This window comes from Diospyros lotus, chromosome 10 (genome assembly GCF_014633365.1).
Source record: "Diospyros lotus cultivar Yz01 chromosome 10, ASM1463336v1, whole genome shotgun sequence".
In the NCBI taxonomy this organism is placed as follows: Eukaryota; Viridiplantae; Streptophyta; class Magnoliopsida; order Ericales; family Ebenaceae; genus Diospyros; species Diospyros lotus.
Window position 1 is genome coordinate 404641 of NC_068347.1, and position 21241 is coordinate 425881.

General features: G+C 34.9%; 3 protein-coding genes across 4 annotated transcripts in view; 1 reads left to right on the plus strand and 2 right to left on the minus strand.

Annotated features, from left to right (window-relative positions):
• The first annotated feature begins 1075 nt into the window (after positions 1 to 1075).
• On the plus strand, positions 1076 to 7793 carry LOC127811712 (uncharacterized). Of its 2 annotated transcripts, none has more exons than XM_052351846.1 (9): positions 1076 to 1392; positions 2896 to 3094; positions 3787 to 3875; positions 3958 to 4096; positions 5786 to 5860; positions 6034 to 6155; positions 6236 to 6311; positions 6917 to 6976; positions 7301 to 7793. In XM_052351846.1, the coding sequence occupies exons 2-9, from the start codon at positions 2966 to 2968 to the stop codon at positions 7430 to 7432; spliced, it is 822 nt and encodes a 273-aa protein (XP_052207806.1). In that variant the 5' UTR covers positions 1076 to 1392; positions 2896 to 2965; the 3' UTR covers positions 7433 to 7793. The 2 variants fall into 2 exon arrangements, with proteins under 2 accessions (XP_052207806.1, XP_052207807.1); XM_052351847.1 differs by lacking the exon at positions 1076 to 1392 and adding an exon at positions 1402 to 1778.
• Positions 7794 to 7905: 112 nt separating this feature from the next.
• On the minus strand, positions 7906 to 13227 carry LOC127811713 (uncharacterized). Its single transcript, XM_052351848.1, has 5 exons — positions 12830 to 13227; positions 12504 to 12580; positions 11363 to 11529; positions 8475 to 8592; positions 7906 to 8371 (listed from the first exon to the last, which is right to left on the minus strand). The coding sequence occupies exons 1-5, from the start codon at positions 12975 to 12977 to the stop codon at positions 8060 to 8062; spliced, it is 822 nt and encodes a 273-aa protein (XP_052207808.1). The 5' UTR covers positions 12978 to 13227; the 3' UTR covers positions 7906 to 8059.
• A 4718-nt stretch (positions 13228 to 17945) lies between these two features.
• Positions 17946 to 21241, minus strand: part of LOC127811710 (uncharacterized) — a 37020-nt gene continuing 33724 nt past the window's right edge. The window contains exons 12-14 of the mRNA XM_052351843.1: positions 19038 to 19203; positions 18502 to 18571; positions 17946 to 18310 (exon numbers count right to left, since the gene is read on the minus strand). Of these exons, the coding sequence (XP_052207803.1) occupies positions 18050 to 18310; positions 18502 to 18571; positions 19038 to 19203 (497 nt within the window). The 3' untranslated portion in view covers positions 17946 to 18049. The remainder of the gene's footprint in view (positions 18311 to 18501; positions 18572 to 19037; positions 19204 to 21241) is intronic.

Below are 21241 nucleotides of genomic sequence, written 5' to 3' on the forward strand. Positions count from 1 at the left end.
TATTTATGTTCTTGTTTTTCTTTAATATTCATCTTTGTCAGTAATTTATATATTTATTATGCTGATTTAAGTATTAGAAAGTTGTTTTAAGATTGGGTTTGAACAATCCTTTATTTGCATTGTAAGCATCATTGTAGAAACCATCTTTGAGGACAATTTATTCTCCTTATAATGTAGAGGCATGTGTCTAATCTAACCTATTTTTTGGTAGGTGTGATTTATTAATTTATTTTTAATAAATGGTGAGAAATACAAAGTAAAATTTAGAAATAAATTGTTTTAAATTTTTATGTAACATTAATATTGAGTAGTAAAAGAAATATTTGATAAGGTAATATTTGTTAACTAATATATATATAAAAAAAAGTGGGATATGAAAAATATTTTAAATAAAAATACTTTTTATTATATTTTTTAAATTTATCTGACGATTATTCAAAAAAAGTTACATAAAGCGATAGGAAGGTCCGGGACAACTTACCCTGATGGGCCTACGTGAATTTCCTGGGGTCACCCATCCTTGAATTATTCCAGATCAAGTATGCTTAACTTGGGAGTTCTATACATGCATTTAGCCTAAAAGTTATCCAACTGGTATTGTTTTCTTCCTTACCTATCCTCGATATATACTATTTTTTTCTGGTCTCCCGGGGTATTATATTCTCCCCCATTGAGTACATGATGTCCTCGTCATGCGATCTTACAACTGGTTCCAGATCTTCTTCTCTTTGGAAGCTGCCATCCTAGAAGCCTGCCAGAAACCGCTCCTTGTACAGGCCCTCGAGCCCTGGAGTCACTCCCTGCCTTCTCCAGGGGTTGGTTCTGATACCACCTGTAACATCCCGCATCGAGCGATAGGAAGGATCGGAACAACTTACCCTAATGAGTCTACGCGAATTTCCCAAGGAGGTCACTTATTCTTGAATTTCTCAAGATCAAGTTTGCTTAATTTGGAAGTTCTTTTCCTACCTATTTAATTTTTTTAAATAAATTTATTTTTCTCTCCTCTACTTAAATTTATCTTTCGTCTTTACAAAATTCCATTATTCACATATAGCCAAAGCCCTATATAGAGAGAGAGAGAGAGAGAGAGAGAGAGAGAGAGCAGTTCATCTGAATTGAATAGCGAGGGTGCGAGCTTTAAGACAGTGAGGCCATCCGTTTCAACTGCTTCAAATTCCTACCCATTGAGATCGCTTCACGTGTAGTGGAACCATTAAGAACCATCCTGTCGCGCGGATTGTGTTCGAGAAGCTGAAAGGAAGGTGACATGGGCCCATCCGGATTCTGGTGCTTGAGCTCCACGCCGTTTCGGATCGATTGATTGTAGCCGAAAGCCCTTCTCCTCACCAGCTGGACCACTCCGACTTTCCCGGAACATTTTCTCTTTCGGTAAGTTTAAAGACGCTCTAATCTTGTCGCGCCTTCCCCTCGTTCGCTTTCTTTGGCCGGAGAAGTGTTCTTGTTTGTTTTTCCGTGAAAACAGAAGGCAGACTGTAACGTATCTTTGGCTCAATTGGGAATTAAGCCGGGGCAAATCACTCTATTGAGTGCATATTTCTTTCCTTCTTCTTCCTTCTGATTCTGGGGTCGATTGAGATTTCTTTTGCTTGTTTTCAAAGGAACTTTCTCCGTTCCAAAACTTAAAACCCAGTTTAACTTTGGCAATGAGACGACTGATGAGGGAAGCGGGCAAAGGAAGACGAGAAAAGAAAAGAAAGAAAGAAAGCGCAACTTCTTTTTCTAGGTTCTGCCGTTTCGTTTTCTTGTTCATATTGGTGAGAAAATTTTCTATTGGATCGGCTCCTAACTAACACAAGTAGGGAGGAAAAGGATATTTTAGTTTCCAACATTATTCTCTCCTGGCTTGTGCCAGAATGCATGCCCCTACAGGGCAGGCTTATTCACGGCTGATTTTATGTGTTAGGAGATAATCTTAGAGTCAAAGTCACCTGATCTGAAATAGAATTGGGCAATTATTAATTAATGTTTATTTCCTGTATATTGTGACATGCTGGTTGTTTCTTTCAGCTATCTGTTTTTGTTAGTAATCTGAACCGTGTTTGAAGAAATTATGTAGGCCAAGAAACATGGCGCGAATTTTAGCAATTCTTTGGAAGATAGAATTGCATGACCACTTGAAATTTTGTAGAAATTTATATTATAATGACATGCTTTATGGCACTCAAAAGTCTGAAACAACCAAAGACAACTCAGATTATTCAAGTAGTTCCCCATCTTATTTTCTAACTAAGCAAGACATGGATTTTACGTGGTGCTGCTAATAGTAACTGATGCCATTACGGAATTTATCATATACCATTATCTTCAAAATGGATATTGGTATTTGGGACAGTTGAAGGAGAAGAGATGGATTGCGATCAAATTAGTGCGACCAATTTTAGTGCTTAAGAGGGGGTATCACTTGACGCTGTTTGTGCGCAGAGTGTTTTTTAATGGGCGAGGCATATGTGTGTGTGAGGGTTGTTTTTGTTTTTTTGTTTCTCCCATACATATGCTTTCCGCCTGATGGGATTTTTATTATATAGCATCACTCTTCTGTAAAGGGGACTTTCTCAGTAACAGTTTTTGCTTTTGCTCTTATATGAAGACACGCATCATCCAGTCCCCTGCATTGGCCAAGGTTTGACATGTATGGATCTAATTTAATACATATACCCTCTGTTATGTTTAGTGTTATTGGATTTCATATATGCATCGCATGGTCATTTCTTCCCACATAAGAGACATGCATGTGGTTATGTTATGTCATTTATTGGTGCCTTGTGTAAACGTGCAGTAATCTCTTACTTGCCTTGTGTAACTTTGATGTTATCTAATTTTCTTTATTCTCTGTATTATGTTTTACATCTTCCCCGTTTCAAAATGAAACAGAGACCAGGGAAAGTAATAGGAAATACAGCAGAGACCATATTGTTGAGATTTGTGCACGGAGGAGTAAGTCATGTTGCAGGCAGTTGAAGGAGCTGTCATGGACCAGAGCCCCGTACAGTTGCTTCTTAAGGGCTATCTATTTGCAGATCCTCTTATCCCTTACATTTCTGTTATTGCTGGCATTTGTGCTTCTAAAATGGTATGAACAGATTATTTATTACGAAAAATATGGCATTTTTCTTTTGTCTCTTCCATTCATTTGGGTAGATATTCATGCTTTTCTGCACAATTCTTGTATTTTAAGTGGGAATTGCTTCATCTATGTAAAAAAATCTTCTTAGTTTGAGTGTGGGTATGTATGTGTATGCCTCTTGTTTTATTTTTGGGCAAATAGCAAAAAAAATCCAAACCTTCTCGAGAATTTGCAAATTTATCCAAATGTTTCAATTTTGACAATTGTATCCAAATTGCTTCAATTAGGTGTAATTTTATTCAACACCTAAAATCAATTTGGGAGGCGTGTGTTATTGCTAATGTTTCACGCCACCTGTCATAAAAAAATATGAGTGGGACCCACTTATACACATATGGGAAAAAAATAAAAAATAAAATTATACATTTGGGTCTCATTCATGTGTACATGTGGGTCCCACTCATATATATATATATTTATTTTATGATAGGTGGCTTGCCATGTCAGGAATGGCACGTGGCTTTTAAATTGATTTCAGATGTTGGATAAAATTGCACCCAGTTGAGCCCATTGAGATACAATTGGCAAAATTGAAACGTTTGGATAAATTTATAAATTTGCAAAAAGGTTTGTCTTTTTTTTTTTTTTTCTGTTTGCCCTTTATTTTTCTTTTTTTCTCAGCATCTACTGCTTCTCAGGTCTATAGTCTTAGCCAACTGATCAGTGGAGTTTATCTCAAGAGCTATCCCAGCCTTTCCCAGTCGCAGAAAGTTGAATGGAATAACAGGTGATTACACTAGTTCATTTTGTCCAAATCCTATAATACTTTCATTGCTACCATTCTTATATGGTCTTTAACTATTATGCAGGGCAATATCTACATTTCATGCCATTTTTATTACAACTGTGGCGCTATACTTCACGCTCTGTTCAGATCTCTATTTCAGCGACCAGTTTGGCATCCCTATTACATTACGAAGTTCTTCATTTTCCACATTTGCATTGGGGGTGAGAATGTGTTTTCCTTTAAACATGGAAGCCATTTTAGTAATCTGAAAATCCTTATTGTTTTATTCTCATATGTTTGACAATGTGCCATCTCTCATGCTTAGCACTGAATATAATGCAACTTTCAGTAAGTATGATATTGCCCATGGTTTATGCCCAGAGGGTAGGATATCCATTCAAGATGTTTCCTTTACACTTTTGTAATTTTAAGGTAGAATGATGGGAAATACATTAATCCCAGTCTTGGTTGTCGCATAAGGATGCGGCTAACAGAACCTGATTTCGTGTTTGAATTCCTTTTTCATCTGAATGGTAACACAGTGATGTTTGTCCAAATTCATTCATTTGTTTACAAGTACTTGGCAATAACAGATTAGAGAACTGGATGTGTGCACAGTGCTTTAGATTATGATAAGCTAGTAAATGGATGGAAGGCAATGTAAGGAAGTGTGAAAAGAAGTCAGTGGTTGAGTGAGTAAAAAAGAGAAGGCTCCTACATAGTTTGACAAAAAGCTTATTCCTGTATGAATAGGAAGGTAACATGAGATTCATGCATGAACCTAATTAGGTTAAGGTTAGTCAGTTTAGTTAGTCTTTGTAACTCTGAATTAGTGTTGTGATAAAGTCCTCTTCTATATGCCTTGCCTTCTTTGCCAGGCTGTAAATCTCACTCAGCACGGTCAATTTTAAACACATCAATCTTGATTTGTACCTGACAATTATAGACCTAAATTTTCCAACTCCACTTGTAATTCTAGGCATTTAGGACCAAATGATGTTTTGTGTAGTCAACTACCATTGTTGTGGGATTAGGTAATCACATCCTAGCATTTTAATTTTTGCTACATACTTATATAAATATTTAAATGAAATATTTAGAAACATTGGTTTACATTGTTTGGAATTTTCATGATAATTTAAAGTTAAAGCTTTTGGGAACTACTTGTGAATCAAAATAAATAAATTTCCAAGATTGTTGTCTGAGTAACCTACATATGCATCATACATGGGTTACTGCTTTTGACACCAGTGAGATTAACATCTATTCATGAGGCAATATATGTTGGTAGGCCATATAAATTATCTTGCTGGCTATTTGTATGATCAAGCATAATATTCCAAGAAAAAAAGTGAAGGGGTGAATCCTATGCTCAGCCTGGCAGTGTGAGCCTGGCAGTGTCCCAATCATATTGTTTCCGTATATTTAGATGTTGGGATGGTATTATCTTCAGTGTTAGTTAACCAAGATATAGATCGAAAAAATGGGATATGGAAAGCATCCTGGACAAAAGTGTTTTCCATTGTATTTGTTAAATTTATTTGAAAAGAAGTTACGTGACTTCTTATCTTAGACTTTGCAGATAAATTTCTCTTCTCCCCCCCCCCCCCCCCCCCCCCCCTCCCCCTTGGGTAAGTTATTTTGGACCTTACAAATAAGTTATCTTAATGCAACCTTATCTTACTCAATTTAACAAATGCTACCTCAAAAAATACCTCCATTCTGCTTCTTATGGTAGATTTGCAATGAACCATCAAATTCCATAATAGATGAGTTTTTTTACTGGATTTGTGTCCTCAGCTTATTATACATTGATATATATTCATGTTATTGGATGCATTCTTGGGGTTATATATGCATTGGTTATGTTTTGTGTGAAGTTTGTATCTGATACTTTATTTTCTTGATAGGTATCTGTTGGTTACTTCCTTTCTGACCTTGGAATGATATTTTGGTTTTATCCTTCTCTTGGTGGACTGGAGTATGTAAGTTCATTTTCATCTCTGTTTTTCTGTTTATCTTTCACATGTAATATCTCACCTAAAATCAAGGTAATGTATAGGACACAATCTGGATGCTACATTGAATACTAATGCTGATGTTTTACTATGAAATGATGTTGTGTTTGTTATGGACATGGGAATGGATGCTATTTCAGGTGGTCCACCATCTTGCTTCTGTAATGGCAGTAGCATATGCCATGTTGACTGCAGAGGGACAGCTCTACACCTACATGGTTCTAATTTCTGAGACAACTACTCCAGGAATCAATTTGAGATGGTAACCTCCTATTTTTTACATAGTTACATCCATAAATATAAAATTTTTTGTTCTCTTTTTTGACACGTTTCGGTTACAAGGTATCTTGATGCAGCTGGGATGAAGACTTCTAGAGCATACCTCATCAACGGGATTGTGATGTTCATCTCTTGGATGGTCAGCTAGTTCTGCTACTTCCGTAGTTATAGCCAAAAGAGGAAGCACATTGATGAAACAGTTGGCAAAACATCACGGTTTCTGGAAATTCGAAATAATTTGTATTTCACTAGAAACGTTTTTATATCAAAATAGTATAAGAAATAATTAATAACAATGAAATATGTGAGAAACCTATTCCTCACTGTAGATAATAGGAAAAATAAAGCTGCTTCAATAGGAATATATGCATACTGGAAGGGAACAACCTTTGAAACAGAATATATATATATATATATATAGAGAGAGAGAGAGAGAGAGAGAGAGAGAGAGAGAGAGAGAGAGAGAGATTTAACTAGAAGGTTCGTCAAAGTTCTTGATACATTCCCAGAACATTTTGAAGTAGTTTTTCCCAAAAACAAAAGTTTTAACCACAATTTTCCTAAAAGGAAAAAAGTAGTTGTCTCCTTTGAACTTTATTATTCCTTGTGACAGTTCCATTCCAACTAATTGTTTCAATTTTATGTATGTTCTTGTAATTGGAATCCTCCTACAAGTTCAGCAATATAATACATCAGTTCCCCTCCTTACTCTTGGTGTGCTTACTGAAAACTACTTGTCTGCAGGTTGCCAGAATCCTGTTGTTCATCTATCTGTTGTATCATGTCTATCTGCATTATGATCAGGTAATAGCAATACCCATTAAACTTTGAACCTCTACTCTATTTCTTATTCTCTTGAATGAGTTCTATTACAAGATATTATGGTTGCAGTGTATTTGTACCACCATTAACTCGGATGAATAGCCCAATAGCAGTGATATGGTTCACAGCTCTCTCAATAAATTTTCAACTTTTTGGGCACTAGCGCACGCGCGCACCCACACACACATATATTTATTACTTTCTTTTGACTGGTTGAATCAGCTTGCTATACTTTTTACATAACAGCCTTTCACAATGCGCGTATCATGTGGGTTATGATGTTCTGTTGTTCCTCTGATGCAACAGGTTGAGCAGATGCGGACACGGGGGATATTCTTGGTGGTGGCAGTGCCATTGGTACTTTCCATCATGAACTTGATGTGGTTTGGGAGGATTGTGAAGGGATTAAAGAAGACTTTGGCTAAAAAGAGGGACTGAAGGGAAGGTGCCTCCCCCCGCCACTCCATCCATTAAAATTGATGCTGCAAAGAGTAAATACCATAGAATTCCTTCCCATTAGGGGTACACCACCCTGCTTGCTTGTGCATTCCTCCCTCCCTCCTTCACCCTCCTCCTGTCTTTCTATTCTACCCAGTGTAAATACAAAAAGAGCTGAAAAATAATGGGAGTTTCTTGCTAGCTGGCTAGCTAGCTATTTCCATGAACCTGAGATGAAGAATGCGGAAGTTGAAGGAACAGAATTGGAATTAACTCTAGAAATGAGATATAACAAAAGAGAAAAATTGATGCTAGAACTAGAAGAAGAACAATCCAATCAATCAATATATGGGCAGAAATTCTTATTCCACTGGCTTTGCTCTCCCTCCCTCCGTTTGTGTGTGCATACAACATGTATAATTCACAGAATGATAAGACCCAACTAATTATAAAATAATAAACAAATGAACATATCAAGAATGTTTTAGCTTTTGCCAATAATAAACAAATGATGTTTTGTAATAATAACAAGTGTTATAGCTGGTGGTGGTTCATTAAATACTAATGTATAACATTAATACAAGCACTTTCCGACAAGGGGATAAATATAATATAACATAGAATAGATTAAATAGAGTTGAATGAGAAGCAGGTGGAGATGGTCAAATCCAAGTTAATCCGACTACTGTGGAAGCCTGAGCTCGAAGGGTTTAAGAAATCCCTTGTTGTTGGGGTTGATTCATGGTCGTTAAAATGGTGTGATAGTTTCGTCTCCGATCTTTGTTGTTCACATCCTGCTGCTGCTGCTGCTGAGATGGCTGAAGAAGAAACCCCATTATTTTGTGTCTCTGCTCCTTCAACAACATCATCGTCTTCATCATCTTCTTCTTCCTTCTCCTTTGACACTTCACCCAGTAGTACTGCACTTCCCTGTCCACCCTACAAGTACAAGCAGCAGCAGCAGCATCAGCTCGTCGTTAATATCATATTAAAAAAAAACAAGTAGAAACAAGGCAAGCAGCAAGCAAGCAAGCAATTGAACCTGCAGAAGATGTTCAGTGTCGCAGAAATGTTCACTGACTGTAGGGGTAATGATCTCACTGCTTGTTTCATTGCATGATGGAACTAATTGGCCTCCAAATTCTGGGCTCAACGCTGGCCTGTAAGAATGCATCTTCCAATTTAGAAGAAACAAAGAAAACTAGTGTTTATTATGTCTCTCTTATTAAGACACAAACTAAAGGCAACCAAGAGCTACATATATATATATATATATATATCTGCTGCAGGTTGGCCACTGTACGTATGGATCTAGTTATCCTTATTCAGTCTCAATTTCCGACCCGTTGGCCCACCATCCTTATTCTTCCTTGAGACCCAACTCATGATACTGCTGATGCTACATGTCATGATGTCTCCTCACGCTTCACTTCCCCACCTGTGATCTAGATCTTTTTCCTCCTTGATTGAGGAGGTATTAAAAAGATGAAATCATCACTGAATATCTTTAAAATTAAATGCAATTACTCTCACTTATATATTTCTCTATTAACAAGCGACAAGGGAAAGACTCATGCATGCATGGCCCCTAGCTCACTCAATTTAGAATTGAAGGGTTAGTTCCAGAACTCATCTCCAATCGACAAACCAAATTAGATTTAATTCGTTACGGGACCTACAACTTCATTTTAAGTTTTCCTTCTCATCAAATTAATATTTTGGAGTTTCAACTTTTGAATCTAGAAAAATATTTTAAGCATTGAAATATCATGTACTTTAGAAATGACTCTGGAAGTTTTTGTGGTTTAGTTATTTTGTAGACACTCTTATCGGTTACTTAATCCGTAATCAAGTTAAAATAATTGAATTAACCCTAATTAAAATGTATTAAACTTAGATTTAACCAAAAATAAAAATTAGAATTATTCATAATTAAAGCAAAACTTAATCAAGAATTAAAAATAAAAATTCAAAAGAAAAAATAATCACCATTGCTGTCGACACTAGTTAAGCTTATTGCTAGTGAGTTCTAGAGAGTCGCTGGAACTAGAGAAGAAGGGAGGGAAAGATAGAAAAAGAAGTCCAACAAATAGGGGGCTGCTCTCAAATCCAAGATGATGTTGTTCACCGACAAAATTGTGTTACTTCAAGTCTTCAACAATGTCTTCCATATTTGAAGAAGTTCCCCAAATCTTTAATCTTGTTCTTGCAGACGGTGGAGAACAATCAATTGTTTACTTGCTAGTTGATTGGAAGGAACCAAAGATGATGTTGGAAACCTAGCTAGATGCTACTTGAAATCTTTGATCTAACAGAATTTGTAACGAAAGAGATGTTTGTGTAAAATAACTAAACCGCAGAGACCTCTAAACCAAATTCTAAACTATAAAGGGTTCCTGTATTAGTGGCCCAAATTACAGAGAGTTAATTTGAGCTTAATTAATTTACCCTACCTATTGTTAACCAATGCCCTTTAAAAATTATATTTTTCATTATAAGGTTAATATTATTCATGATTTTTTCTAATATTTTATTTGTATGATAATATTTGATTAATTACAACTATAAAATAAGAGGCAAATTAATTATATTTTTCATGATTTTTTTTTTTTTTCTAATGGACCCGTAGAGTATCAAGTAAGTGGTAAATTGTGTCATTAATTTGGCAGCCCTATAATAAAAGCAAGGAAATCTGCAGATTGTTCATTCCTTAATTAGGTGCCTTCATCGATGGAGTAATGGTGATCGAGAGACTTGGGGAGCTTCTTGGAGAGCTAAAGCATTATCGATCTCGGTGGTCTTCCTCACCTAAGCAAAGATCCTTACTTAGCTAGATTTGCTCTTATAAATGATTAAGGAGACAAGTCAAATTAAGCATTTTGTTGGGTTATAATGTCATTTGATAAAGTGAAAAACCTCATTGATTTGAGGACATATACATATATATACCCTTCAAACTCATCCTATGTAAGTTTCTTTGTCCCTGTTTCCTTGTTGCATAAATAGCATTAGTATCATGGCATGTGTTGGTGGGTAGGTGCATTACCATTGTTGCTTCCATTTTAATATATATATGATCAACGGAGGAAGTATCCACAACTTTTCCCACAAAACCATGTGTGTATCTATCTGTCTATCTATCTATATATATAGAAAGATATGATTTGTTAACAAGTTGGCTAAATAGGCACTGAGCGACAAGAAACCCTAGTAGTGCTAGCTATAGCTAGGCATGCATCTTGTATAATTGCAGGGCTCTTTTTTATTCTTTTCGTTTATCATGACTGCTTTTACACTCACAATGAGACACAACCAACCAACCCTAGTTATTGCATGCTTCGTTTGTAAGAATTATTTTTTACTTCACATGATAATTAATATATATGTCTCAATAGATATTATAATTTTTATTTGATGAGATAATTAAGTTCATTATCAGATATAATTATATTAATCTAATAAAATAAATATAAGAAGATGATGATGATAACTCCTAAAAATCTTGATGGAGACTACTTCTACTGTTATAAATAAAGGGTTTGATCATCTCCTTACCCAACACAATCTCTCTACCCAACACAATAAAAAATATTACAGTTATATTATTCTATCATTACAGTTGAGGTGAAGTCCCAGAAACTAGATTCCGGCATTTCGTTTTCAATTGGTATTTTTCATTACGATATAATCTTTTATGAATTCAAGTACGCATTTAATTACAACATTATATGATTTACGTGAGTTTTATGATTATGGACATAATGATTAATTGTATGTTATTCATCTCATACAATATTATGATTTTAATTTACATGGGCATGGCATCCCTTGAAGTTTGAAGCATGCAGTTAATTATAATTAATTAATTAATTGGGTAGCTAGGATGGATGCGCATGCATGCAGCAAATGGAAAAGTTTTTGAAGCAAAACCTGCAAGCTGGAGGGCAAATGGAGAACACTACTCCTGGAAGTGGATCGTAATGATGGTCACCATCTGCAATGTCCTGCAATTTGCTACCAGCAGCAGCTGTATACAAGTGCTCCAAGGGTACAAGCTCCACATTCATGGCTGCACCACCCTTCGCGCATCTGTACATCTGTACGTGTAGATATATACCATCATGCACAGATACATATATATATATATATATATATTACACAAAAACCATCATCACATCTTCCCTCCTCATAATCTAAAATAATTATTTAAGCAATAGATCTCTAGGTAGCTAGCTACACTCCTGCATGGGATCTAATATGTTTCCTCATCATTAATTATTGTTATCGTTGATTATATGTACACATACCAGAAAAGCAGTGGCCTACCTAATTAGACGACCGATGATCCATAACAATATAATATGTATATGGCTCATACATAGGTGATAATAAATGTGTAGTGCCGTAGCAATTATATGTATAAGACCTGACCCAGTAGTTGAAACCTGCAAGAATGGTAATTAAGGGCTTCTTCTGGGTTCCCATGGCTCAAGAAGGTTGATGATCCCCCATCCACTTTCAACTGCCTGTCCTTGGTCCGATCTCAATTATTTCATCACTTTGTTAGCTTACCTAATCCATCTTTTAGTATAGGCCTTTGGCTAAAGTTACCTATATATAAACCCTAATGCTTCTATATAATTCAGAGACCACGCGTGCATGCTTCCAACTTTTCAATCTTTATCTAGAAGCCAGATTGAAAAAGCTTCAATAATTTTGTGGATCAGTCGGGTGCACCTCCATTTTAATCACTCGATCCTTAGCAATTATATGTATAAGACCTGACCCAGTAGTTGAAACCTGCAAGAATGATAATTAAGGGCTTCTTCTGGGTTCCCATGGCTCAAGAAGGTTGATGATCCCCCATCCACTTTCAACTGCCTGCCCTTGGTCCGATCTCAATTATTTCATCACTTTGTTAGCTTACCTAATCCATCTTTTTTAATCACTCGATCCTTAATTAGCTAGCTAGCTTTCCAGAATGAATTTCAGGATCAGATACTTTTATGGGTATATATTCCCAAGTTTTGAGGATATTGAGATAAGAGAGATAATTAATTAATGTATATACCTGCAGGTGGCTTTTGACATGAGATATCTTCAGCCCCCTTACGCCCATCGCTTGCAGGATGCGCTTGGGCGTCGCCCCTGTGAACAATAACCAACCATCAAGCCCATGTCAGATGGAAACCACTGCTTATATATATAAATATATGCTTTTAGAGGACTAGACCAAGATCAAATTAACAATCAAGCAAGGAGCAATTAACTTTCCCTAGAGAGAGAGAGAGAGAGATTGAAATCAATCAATCAATCGATCATAGTGGTGGTTCCTTCCTTTAAATACTCGTATGTGTTGGGCCAATTTAAGAGAGAAAGAACAGTTAAAACACTTACGGAATTTGCCACCAAGGCGATCAACAGCTGCGACAAAGCGTCGGTGAAGCTCAGGTGTCCACCGCAGGCGTGGAAGGTGAGACTTTTTGTACTGCCTCGAACCATTTCTCTCAGAGCTTTTCATCATCATTAATCTCTGCAGCCTCATGATCAACCCCAATACTGTTCAACAACAATTTCATAACCATGTATATATGTAGAGACAGAGAGAGAGAGAGAGAGAGATTGCAGGCCAAACCAATCTGTATATTTGAATGCAGCTGCGACAATAAAATAAAAGGATCATTTATATTTGGAAGAGTCTAACAACATGGACTTTTAGCAGCACTGTGTGAAACGCGCGGCCGCTTAAAGCTTATATATATGTCACGATGATGGATGGTTAGGGCATGAGCTTGTTCTGCCAATTAGGACCTCGCTCAGTAGTTGTCCTCGATTCCCAATTTGTTTAAATTAGATTTGCTTGACTCATAATAAAGACAACATTTAATCTTAACGATATTAAACAATAAAAATATTACAAAATAGAAGAAGATTATACTTATATCACATGAATAGTCAACTTATAATTAATGAGCCAATACCCATATTTAAATTCAGATAGATTCATGAATAGTCAAATTATAATTAATGAGCCAATACCCATATTCAAATTCAGATAGATTCATGAATTGTCAAATTATAATTAATGAGCCAATACCTATATTCAAATTGAGATAGATTTGATTAAGTGAGTTATGTCTTTTATTTACGTCAAGCGAGTTTATATTATTTCTAAGTAACTCAAAAAATAGATTTTTATATAATTTTTTTAAAATCAAAATATTTCCCATATCATATCTTACACGTTGTTTAAAGCTTGCATAATCTAGCAAGTCGGGATTCAATGATCTTACACAGTATATGTGTTGATGAGCAAATCAGTCTCAATATTAAAGTAATCATTTACCAAATAAGAGAGAGAGAGAAACGTGCATGTTTAATTAATTAATTAATTGCAAAAGAGAAAAGGTAATGGAAGCGTACACGTGGGCATGCATGTGCTTAATTAAATGGCCACAAGGACTTGGACGTCTTTTCAGCTCGTGGCTTTGACCTTTCAAATGCCAACCCAACCCCCCAAAAGTAAATATTTTATTTTTTTAAAACGTTTCATGTATTTCACTTTTACCAAAAATTAACCCTTTTAGATTTAAATCCATATTATTTTTAATATTTAAATTATATTATTTGAATATTAAAAATAAGATAAAATAAATACACTTCATCTGAAAATAATATACATTTAATATTTTAAAGATAATAATTAATATTATTCATATATATATATATGTAGAGTGTTTTCATCATAAAATGTCAATATTCTTACATAAATTCATATAATATTTAGAGATATAAATAAATATTTAGAGAATAAAGAAAATTAGTTGTTGTTCTCTCTAAGTATTATGTGTATATTTTCTCTATATTTTAGTATTTTTTTTGGTGATGTTTAGAACATTTCTTATCATAGATTATAGACGTTTTATGAGTTTTTTTTCAATGAATACTTACTTATAAAAAAGATTATATTTTATTTTTAATATTAAATAATTTTAGTAGTTAATTGATTGATTGATTCAAAATAAGATTGTATTTAGTATTAGTTAGGGATAATAATATAATAATTAATTATATATAGGGAGAACGTGGGAATTAAATTAAAATAAAATAAAATAGAGAAAGAAAAGGGTAATAGTGGCTTGAGCATCCCATCAATCGCACTCATTTCAACAAGAGACGGTGCCTACCTTTGGACCAAGCAATCCCTCTCTCTTCTTCGATCTTCTGTTGCCGTGTTCAACACTATGCTCATTTCCCTTATTGTCAATGTGCACAAACCAACCAACCAATATTTAAAACATTTTTTTTTATAAAGGCAACCTTCAATCTCATCAATCAATCCCACTTTATATATATATATATATACAGAGAGAGAGAGAGAGAGAGGATCCATCCTCAGTCTAGTTCATCTGATGGTCGGTCAGACCCCATTTAGATGAAGAAAATCAATACAGCAACAAAATAAGACAATTGAGGAACTGACTAATAAATACATATATAAATAAATACAGTTTCAACAGTTATCGAAACAAACACTTATAAGGATTGAGGAACTGAGTAATAACTTAGATAAAATAAGCAATCATAGAAAATCCATGGTACGTATATAATTAGTAATAATTAATTAGAAGATCGAGATCACTAATTTATAATTTAGAAGGACCCGATATTAAATAGGATCAGTAATGAAAAAATAGCCAGCCAGCCAGCCAAAAGAAAGAAAGAAAGAAAGAAAAAATAACAGATACAAGGGCAAGGGCATGGGAGTGGACCCATATACATACGTCAATTATTTGTTCTTCTATATTTGGTCTGTAACTTTTCTGTTGGTTGAATGATGGGTCCAACTCAAAACTGGCATCTTTGAATGCTCGAATCCCTTCCCATATATATATCCTTCCTTATCTCCATCTACCAAATCTCATTGGCCCCTTTTGCAGAGAGTAGAGTATCCAAGACAAAATACTTGTGGGGGAGGGGGTGGGGGTGGGGCTTGGAATCATCTGTCATCCGTCGACATCTCTCATCATCATGCATGCAACGACTGGTCATCTCTTTTTACTCAATTCATTCAAGCAAAAGCTTCAATGCTTCATTATTATGTCATGCCGCCGCAATTCACATGGCCAAAACCTCCCCCAAAATCAAAAACATCATTCTTTCTTCCTACCAACGTTTCCTTTCTTAATTTCTCCCACTCCTTCCGTTGTTGTTTATTGTTCCTTCGTTCATTTATTCATTCATTCTTTCTTTATTCTTTAAGATTAGGTAAGATTTAAAATTGTATGGAATAAACTAAAAATATGACCGTATATGATAATCGTTTGTTAAAGTCAATTATCATCAAATTAATTTGTCCTAAGTTTATGAGTGCATTCAATAATTGTCCTTAATTTCTAACTTGCCTAAAATTTACGCGTCCTACAAAAGTGAAACTCGATCCTCTCAATATGTTTTATGACAATCAAATCAATATTCTTAGTATTAGTGATAAAACAAAAAAAATTATACGTAATAAATGATATATGTATTTTTTAGAATTTATATTTTATGTCATCGTATTGTGTGACAAAGAAGAGTTGTCATCGTGTCACTCAAAGAGTGTGATCTCATTCCCTTGGTCATCTTGGATTAGTGGGGATTAATTGGGGCCCAAAAGAGACTAACTTAATTGTTTATATTAAATTTTTTTGCCCCAGTCTAGACTTGTACCCCACCCAAATAGTGGAAACAGGCGTCATCTTTGAAGAATTAAAAAAAAAAAAATAATAATAAATTTTGTATAGAGACAAAATTCTCCCATCAGTATCAATATATATATATATATCATCCTAGTTAATTAGCTAATTAAGTGATAGGATGGCCACAGAATTCCATTCGTTGTGATACTAATAATAGAATTAATGTCAAACATTAATTGTGACAACTAAGCCACCAATTAATAAAGAAAAATAATTATAGAGTACTGTTGTTATAAATGGTCCATTCAAATGCCCATATTTTCTAATTTAGACTTGCATTTTAATTTTTTTTATTCAAGATATTCAAACTTTTTAAAATGTTACAAATATAGGACTTTATTACCCTCACATCTAATTTAATTTATGTTTAGATTAGAGCAGATCAATCCTAAATTGAGCCAAACCAGAATCGAACCAAATTTTGGATTGATTGGTTCAATTATGTCTGATTTGACAATAATTTTTTTTTCTATATTTTTTAAAATAAATTTTAAAGAACAGACATATAAATATTTGTATATATCGTCCACACAAAATTTTTTTATCAAAAAATTCTAAATATAATATACATATTCATATATTGTTGAATTTTAAAAATTCAATAATAAATTAGATGTATATTATATTGATATTTATTATTAATAAATAATAATAATAATATTATTTATTTATTTTCAATTAATTTTTGATTTTGAACCCATCTCAAATTGGATCAAGCCACAGATGGATTAAAGTTAATAACTGAACTGAGGGCCAGACTGAGTTTCAACTCATTTTAGATCGAATTGATTTTACACTTCAAATCCCCATAGTTGAGTATAAGCATCTCAAACTAAAGATTAAGTCTCATTTTATTATTTAAAATTCTATCAATAAAATGAATTATTAAAATACCCTTTATATATTTTATTTTAAAAAACAAAAATTCATTCGGTTCACATGATTTGAACTCAAAATCTTTTAATTAAAATAAATTTAAAAATAATATATTACCATTACATTATCTTTATTTAAATTTTTGTTTTAAAAAGTTAAAAACTAAATTAAGACCAACAAATACTATCTTATAAATCTTTGTTTAAAATCTTTTATTTGTTTTACTTAAAAAAAGTATTATATATATATATAACACCCATGTAAATCGGTTATTGAGAAAGAATGTTTTTATAATATTTTTATAGTTTATGTTCTTTCTCAGTAACCGGTCTTTATAAAAACATTTTTTCTCCATAACCGATTTACATGGGTGTTTTTATATATAACGCCCATATAAGAGGGGGACTGGGGCGGCCACAAAAAGTCAGAATATAGATAATTAACTAACTAAGTTGGTTCAGAATATATTCCCTCGTAACCGAGAAAGAATGTTTTTATTCTTAAAACCAAAAGCTGTCGGATCAGTGGAGGGCGAGGGAGGGAGAGATAAGAAAATGAAGAAGACGCAGCGAGGCGGTTGATGGGCAACAAAGAGGAAGATGAAGACGCAGTGACTGACTGACTGACTGGTATCTTTCTTATCCAACCCGACTGTGGGTGTGGGTGTGGGTACAAGGGCCGAATAAGCTGATGGGAAAGAAGAGCAAGAGTTATAATAATAATGATATAAAAAAACTAATGATTTGCATCAAAGATCGGTAAGATTGTCTGGAACAAATGTGTTTAAGGGTACGGAGGAGGAGGAGGAGGAGGATATGGTGTAATGATCTCGTCCTTGTGTCGCCAGAATGGCTATACATTATGAACAAGCAAGGCAAAGCAAAGCAAAGGTAAGGTGGCAAAAAGTAACTGATATAAAATATGAATGAATAATGTGATCAAAAGGAACAAACAAAAATGGGGGTCTGTCTGGCTGACTTACTGTCTGTCTGTCTATCTACTATACATTGTGGGCAGTGGAGTCGATGAGCTTCTGTTGCTCCTCCTTGGAAAAATCGCTCATGGGCAGGGCGGCGTTTGTTTTGGAGTTCATCTTATTCCACTCCTTCTCTACGCGAAAGAAAACCCACTGGAAGCGTCGCAGCATCTCCAGGGCTGTGATTGTGAAGACCGTAAGGTAATTGTGCCGGAGATGCGCCGACAGCTTGTATGTCCAGGTGCACCGCAGCACCAAATTGCTTCCTATTACCCATAAATACACCTGCAATCACCAAACTCCCATCAGTTAGTTAAAAGTTCGTTCCACAATATTCCAAGCAAGCAGGGCAATTAACAGCTTTCCGTGTTCCTTCCTTCCTTCCTCTCACCCACACCATGAAGATCCATCTCCCTTATCTATCTATTTAGTAAACAAAACAAAACCAAATTCAATATATATGGGAACATTCTTACCCATCTTCTTCCATAGAACAAGTTTGAGCACATATTCGGTTTGCTGAACTTGAAAATCCTTGTGAAGCCGCTGGTGGAAGAGGACAAGATTAGGGTTCAGTTCTGGATTAGAAGCTAAATAACACAACAAATTCCAGTGGTGCAGTGCCAACAAGTTACAAGCACCACAAGTAACGGGTAAATGAATGGTCCTTTGTCTTCATTTTTCAACTAAATTGCAACTTAAAATTTGCCAATTATCTTCCTCGTTGTATTAGGAAAAGGAAAACAAAACAAAAACTTTAATCAGGTGCCAACACAAGAACACCAAGCGCACATGCAGAGATGCAGGAAGGATTCCCAGCTGAGCTCACAAATGCAATATATATCTCAATAGAAAAGAAACTACCAGGAAAGGAATGTAATCAGGTTTTCATCTCAATCCAGAGTTACTTCTGGAAAGAAGCTCCCAACAACTGGTGAAATGCATTAATATAGTGAATTTCTCATTTATTTGGCAATGACAGGAGGGCAAAAGCACACGTCCTATGGCATACCTCAAGTCCCAATCTCGTGTCACATCCCAGTAGAAAGAGTACAGCGAGTTCAAAACACTCGAAAGAAGCCACAAAGGCCGATAAATGTTTGTCCACTTATCAGGGAAGACATGATATTTAAGGGCTGAAAGAAAAATCACTGGCACTGCAGTCGAATATTTTAAAGCTGAAACCATAAGGAAAAAATGTTACACTTCAATACAGAAAAATAAGGCAATAAAGTAGTCTGACTTCTGTGCAAGGAGATGTAACATGAAGTAACCAATTAAAAAACAAACAAAACTCCAGATTATACAAAATTAGGACAGTAGGAAACATGTCGATTGAACAAAAAAAAAAAAGTAAATGAAAATAAGTATCAAAGCAAGAAAGTTGAAATAATGACCAAGCCAAACAAATTTGTAGCCAATGGAACTTTGGGCTTTCAGAGGATATCAAGTACATGAGTATTAATGGAGTAGCATACTTCATCAATTGAGTCTTCACATAAACTGGTAGTCTGCTGGATTTCTCCACATTTTCAAAAACATTGCAACTCAAAGTGGAGCCTTTCTGCTTTGAATTAGCAAAAACAAAAGTGGAGCCTTGCTTATAAAATAAACAATGTATAGAAGAGATCTGCATCATGATCAACTGTGGCACGTATCATTCCAGCTCCTTTATTCATGACTACCTTAGTATATAATCAGTGCATCACAAGAAGTGCACTGCACACCATGTGAAAGCAATGACCAACAAGCTCCCCCCCCCCCCCCCCCACCCCCCACCAAAAAAAAAAAAAAAAAAAAACCAATCACAATTTTGAACATTTGTCATGTTAGCATTAAATTTTAAAAAAACAAATTTGGAGCACAAGATGTTACTAGAGTCCATGGTTTGCTAGGGAATTAAGAGGTAAACAAGATTTATGTAGAAAAATATAATTCACTAATAATTATAATATTAAAATCAGTTCATATTCTTCAATGAAATTGGATATTTTTGCAGACTATAACATATGCAAGATGATAAGAGTGGTATTTCTCTATCAGCGGAGATGTAAACTTGGTTCACTGCTGTGTGACTTGGATTACACTGAATTGGCAGAAGGTAGAAACTATCATAACTATCTATTTTAGTATTGTTCTTAAAAGTGTCTACTAATTGCCAAAAAAAGTAATAATGATAATAAGATTCTGTCTATAGATGGAGAACTTTGTGGAGACTGAAGACCCCTACTTGGGTGGCCTTATTTTCTTAGACTGCTTCTCTCTAACTCATATTATAGGTGCAAAATAGATAAGGACTTTGTTGGTCATCTTGTTTCACTGTACAGTTGAGGACCTGTATTTTTATCATTGCTGTTGTTGTGTTGTATGACAGCAATAATTTTGGATGTTGATGTTCATTGTGCTGAGGTCAAGCTTGCCCCAAATAGGGTTTGAGGTGTGCTTAGATTGCCACTTCTTTTGTGTTAGGTGTCAAGTTTAGTGCAAGAGGAATAATATGTCCGTTTGAAGTCCAGGGAAACAAGCTAGTGGTGTCAAGGGAAGCATTCATGGTCCAATTTTTAGTGGTTTAAGAGAAAATGCACCCCCCACATGGTGGAATAAGGCTGGATATGTTGCTGTTAAGAGAAAATACATCCTTTTCCTTGGACTCAATTTTCTTTTCTTGATGATTTTGCTTCGTAATTAGTTCTTTGGGGAGGCTCAAAGTCCTCCCCTGTAGAGGGTTTGGCCTCTCAAGACAGTTTTTTCCCCCATTCCAAAATATCATTACAACATATCAAGTCTTCATCTGCAATTTGGGGTCATTTGGGGTCAGCTACATGAATTATAGTTCTCTAGTCATTTCTAACTGTGGCCTAGGCCTTACCTTCTGCCTATACTCATATCATATCTAAATGTCTCCCACAAAATTTTTTTAGTCTTCCTCTACCTCTTTTACTAGATACTCATTCCATTTCAATCACTCTCCTCATAGCAGTCTCTATTGATCTTGTTCTCACAAGCATAGTTGTCAAAGGCACGAGGCGCAAGGCGCAGACATGGCTTTTTGGATGTGAGGCGCACATTAATTCCAAATTTGTATAAAAATACTTATACATAATTTTTTTCACAATATACCTATAAAGAGTTAAATGCAAACTAAAAAAATCATAAATGACAGATAACCAACACTATATTACTATATCAACTAAACTAATATTATTTCAAAAAAGC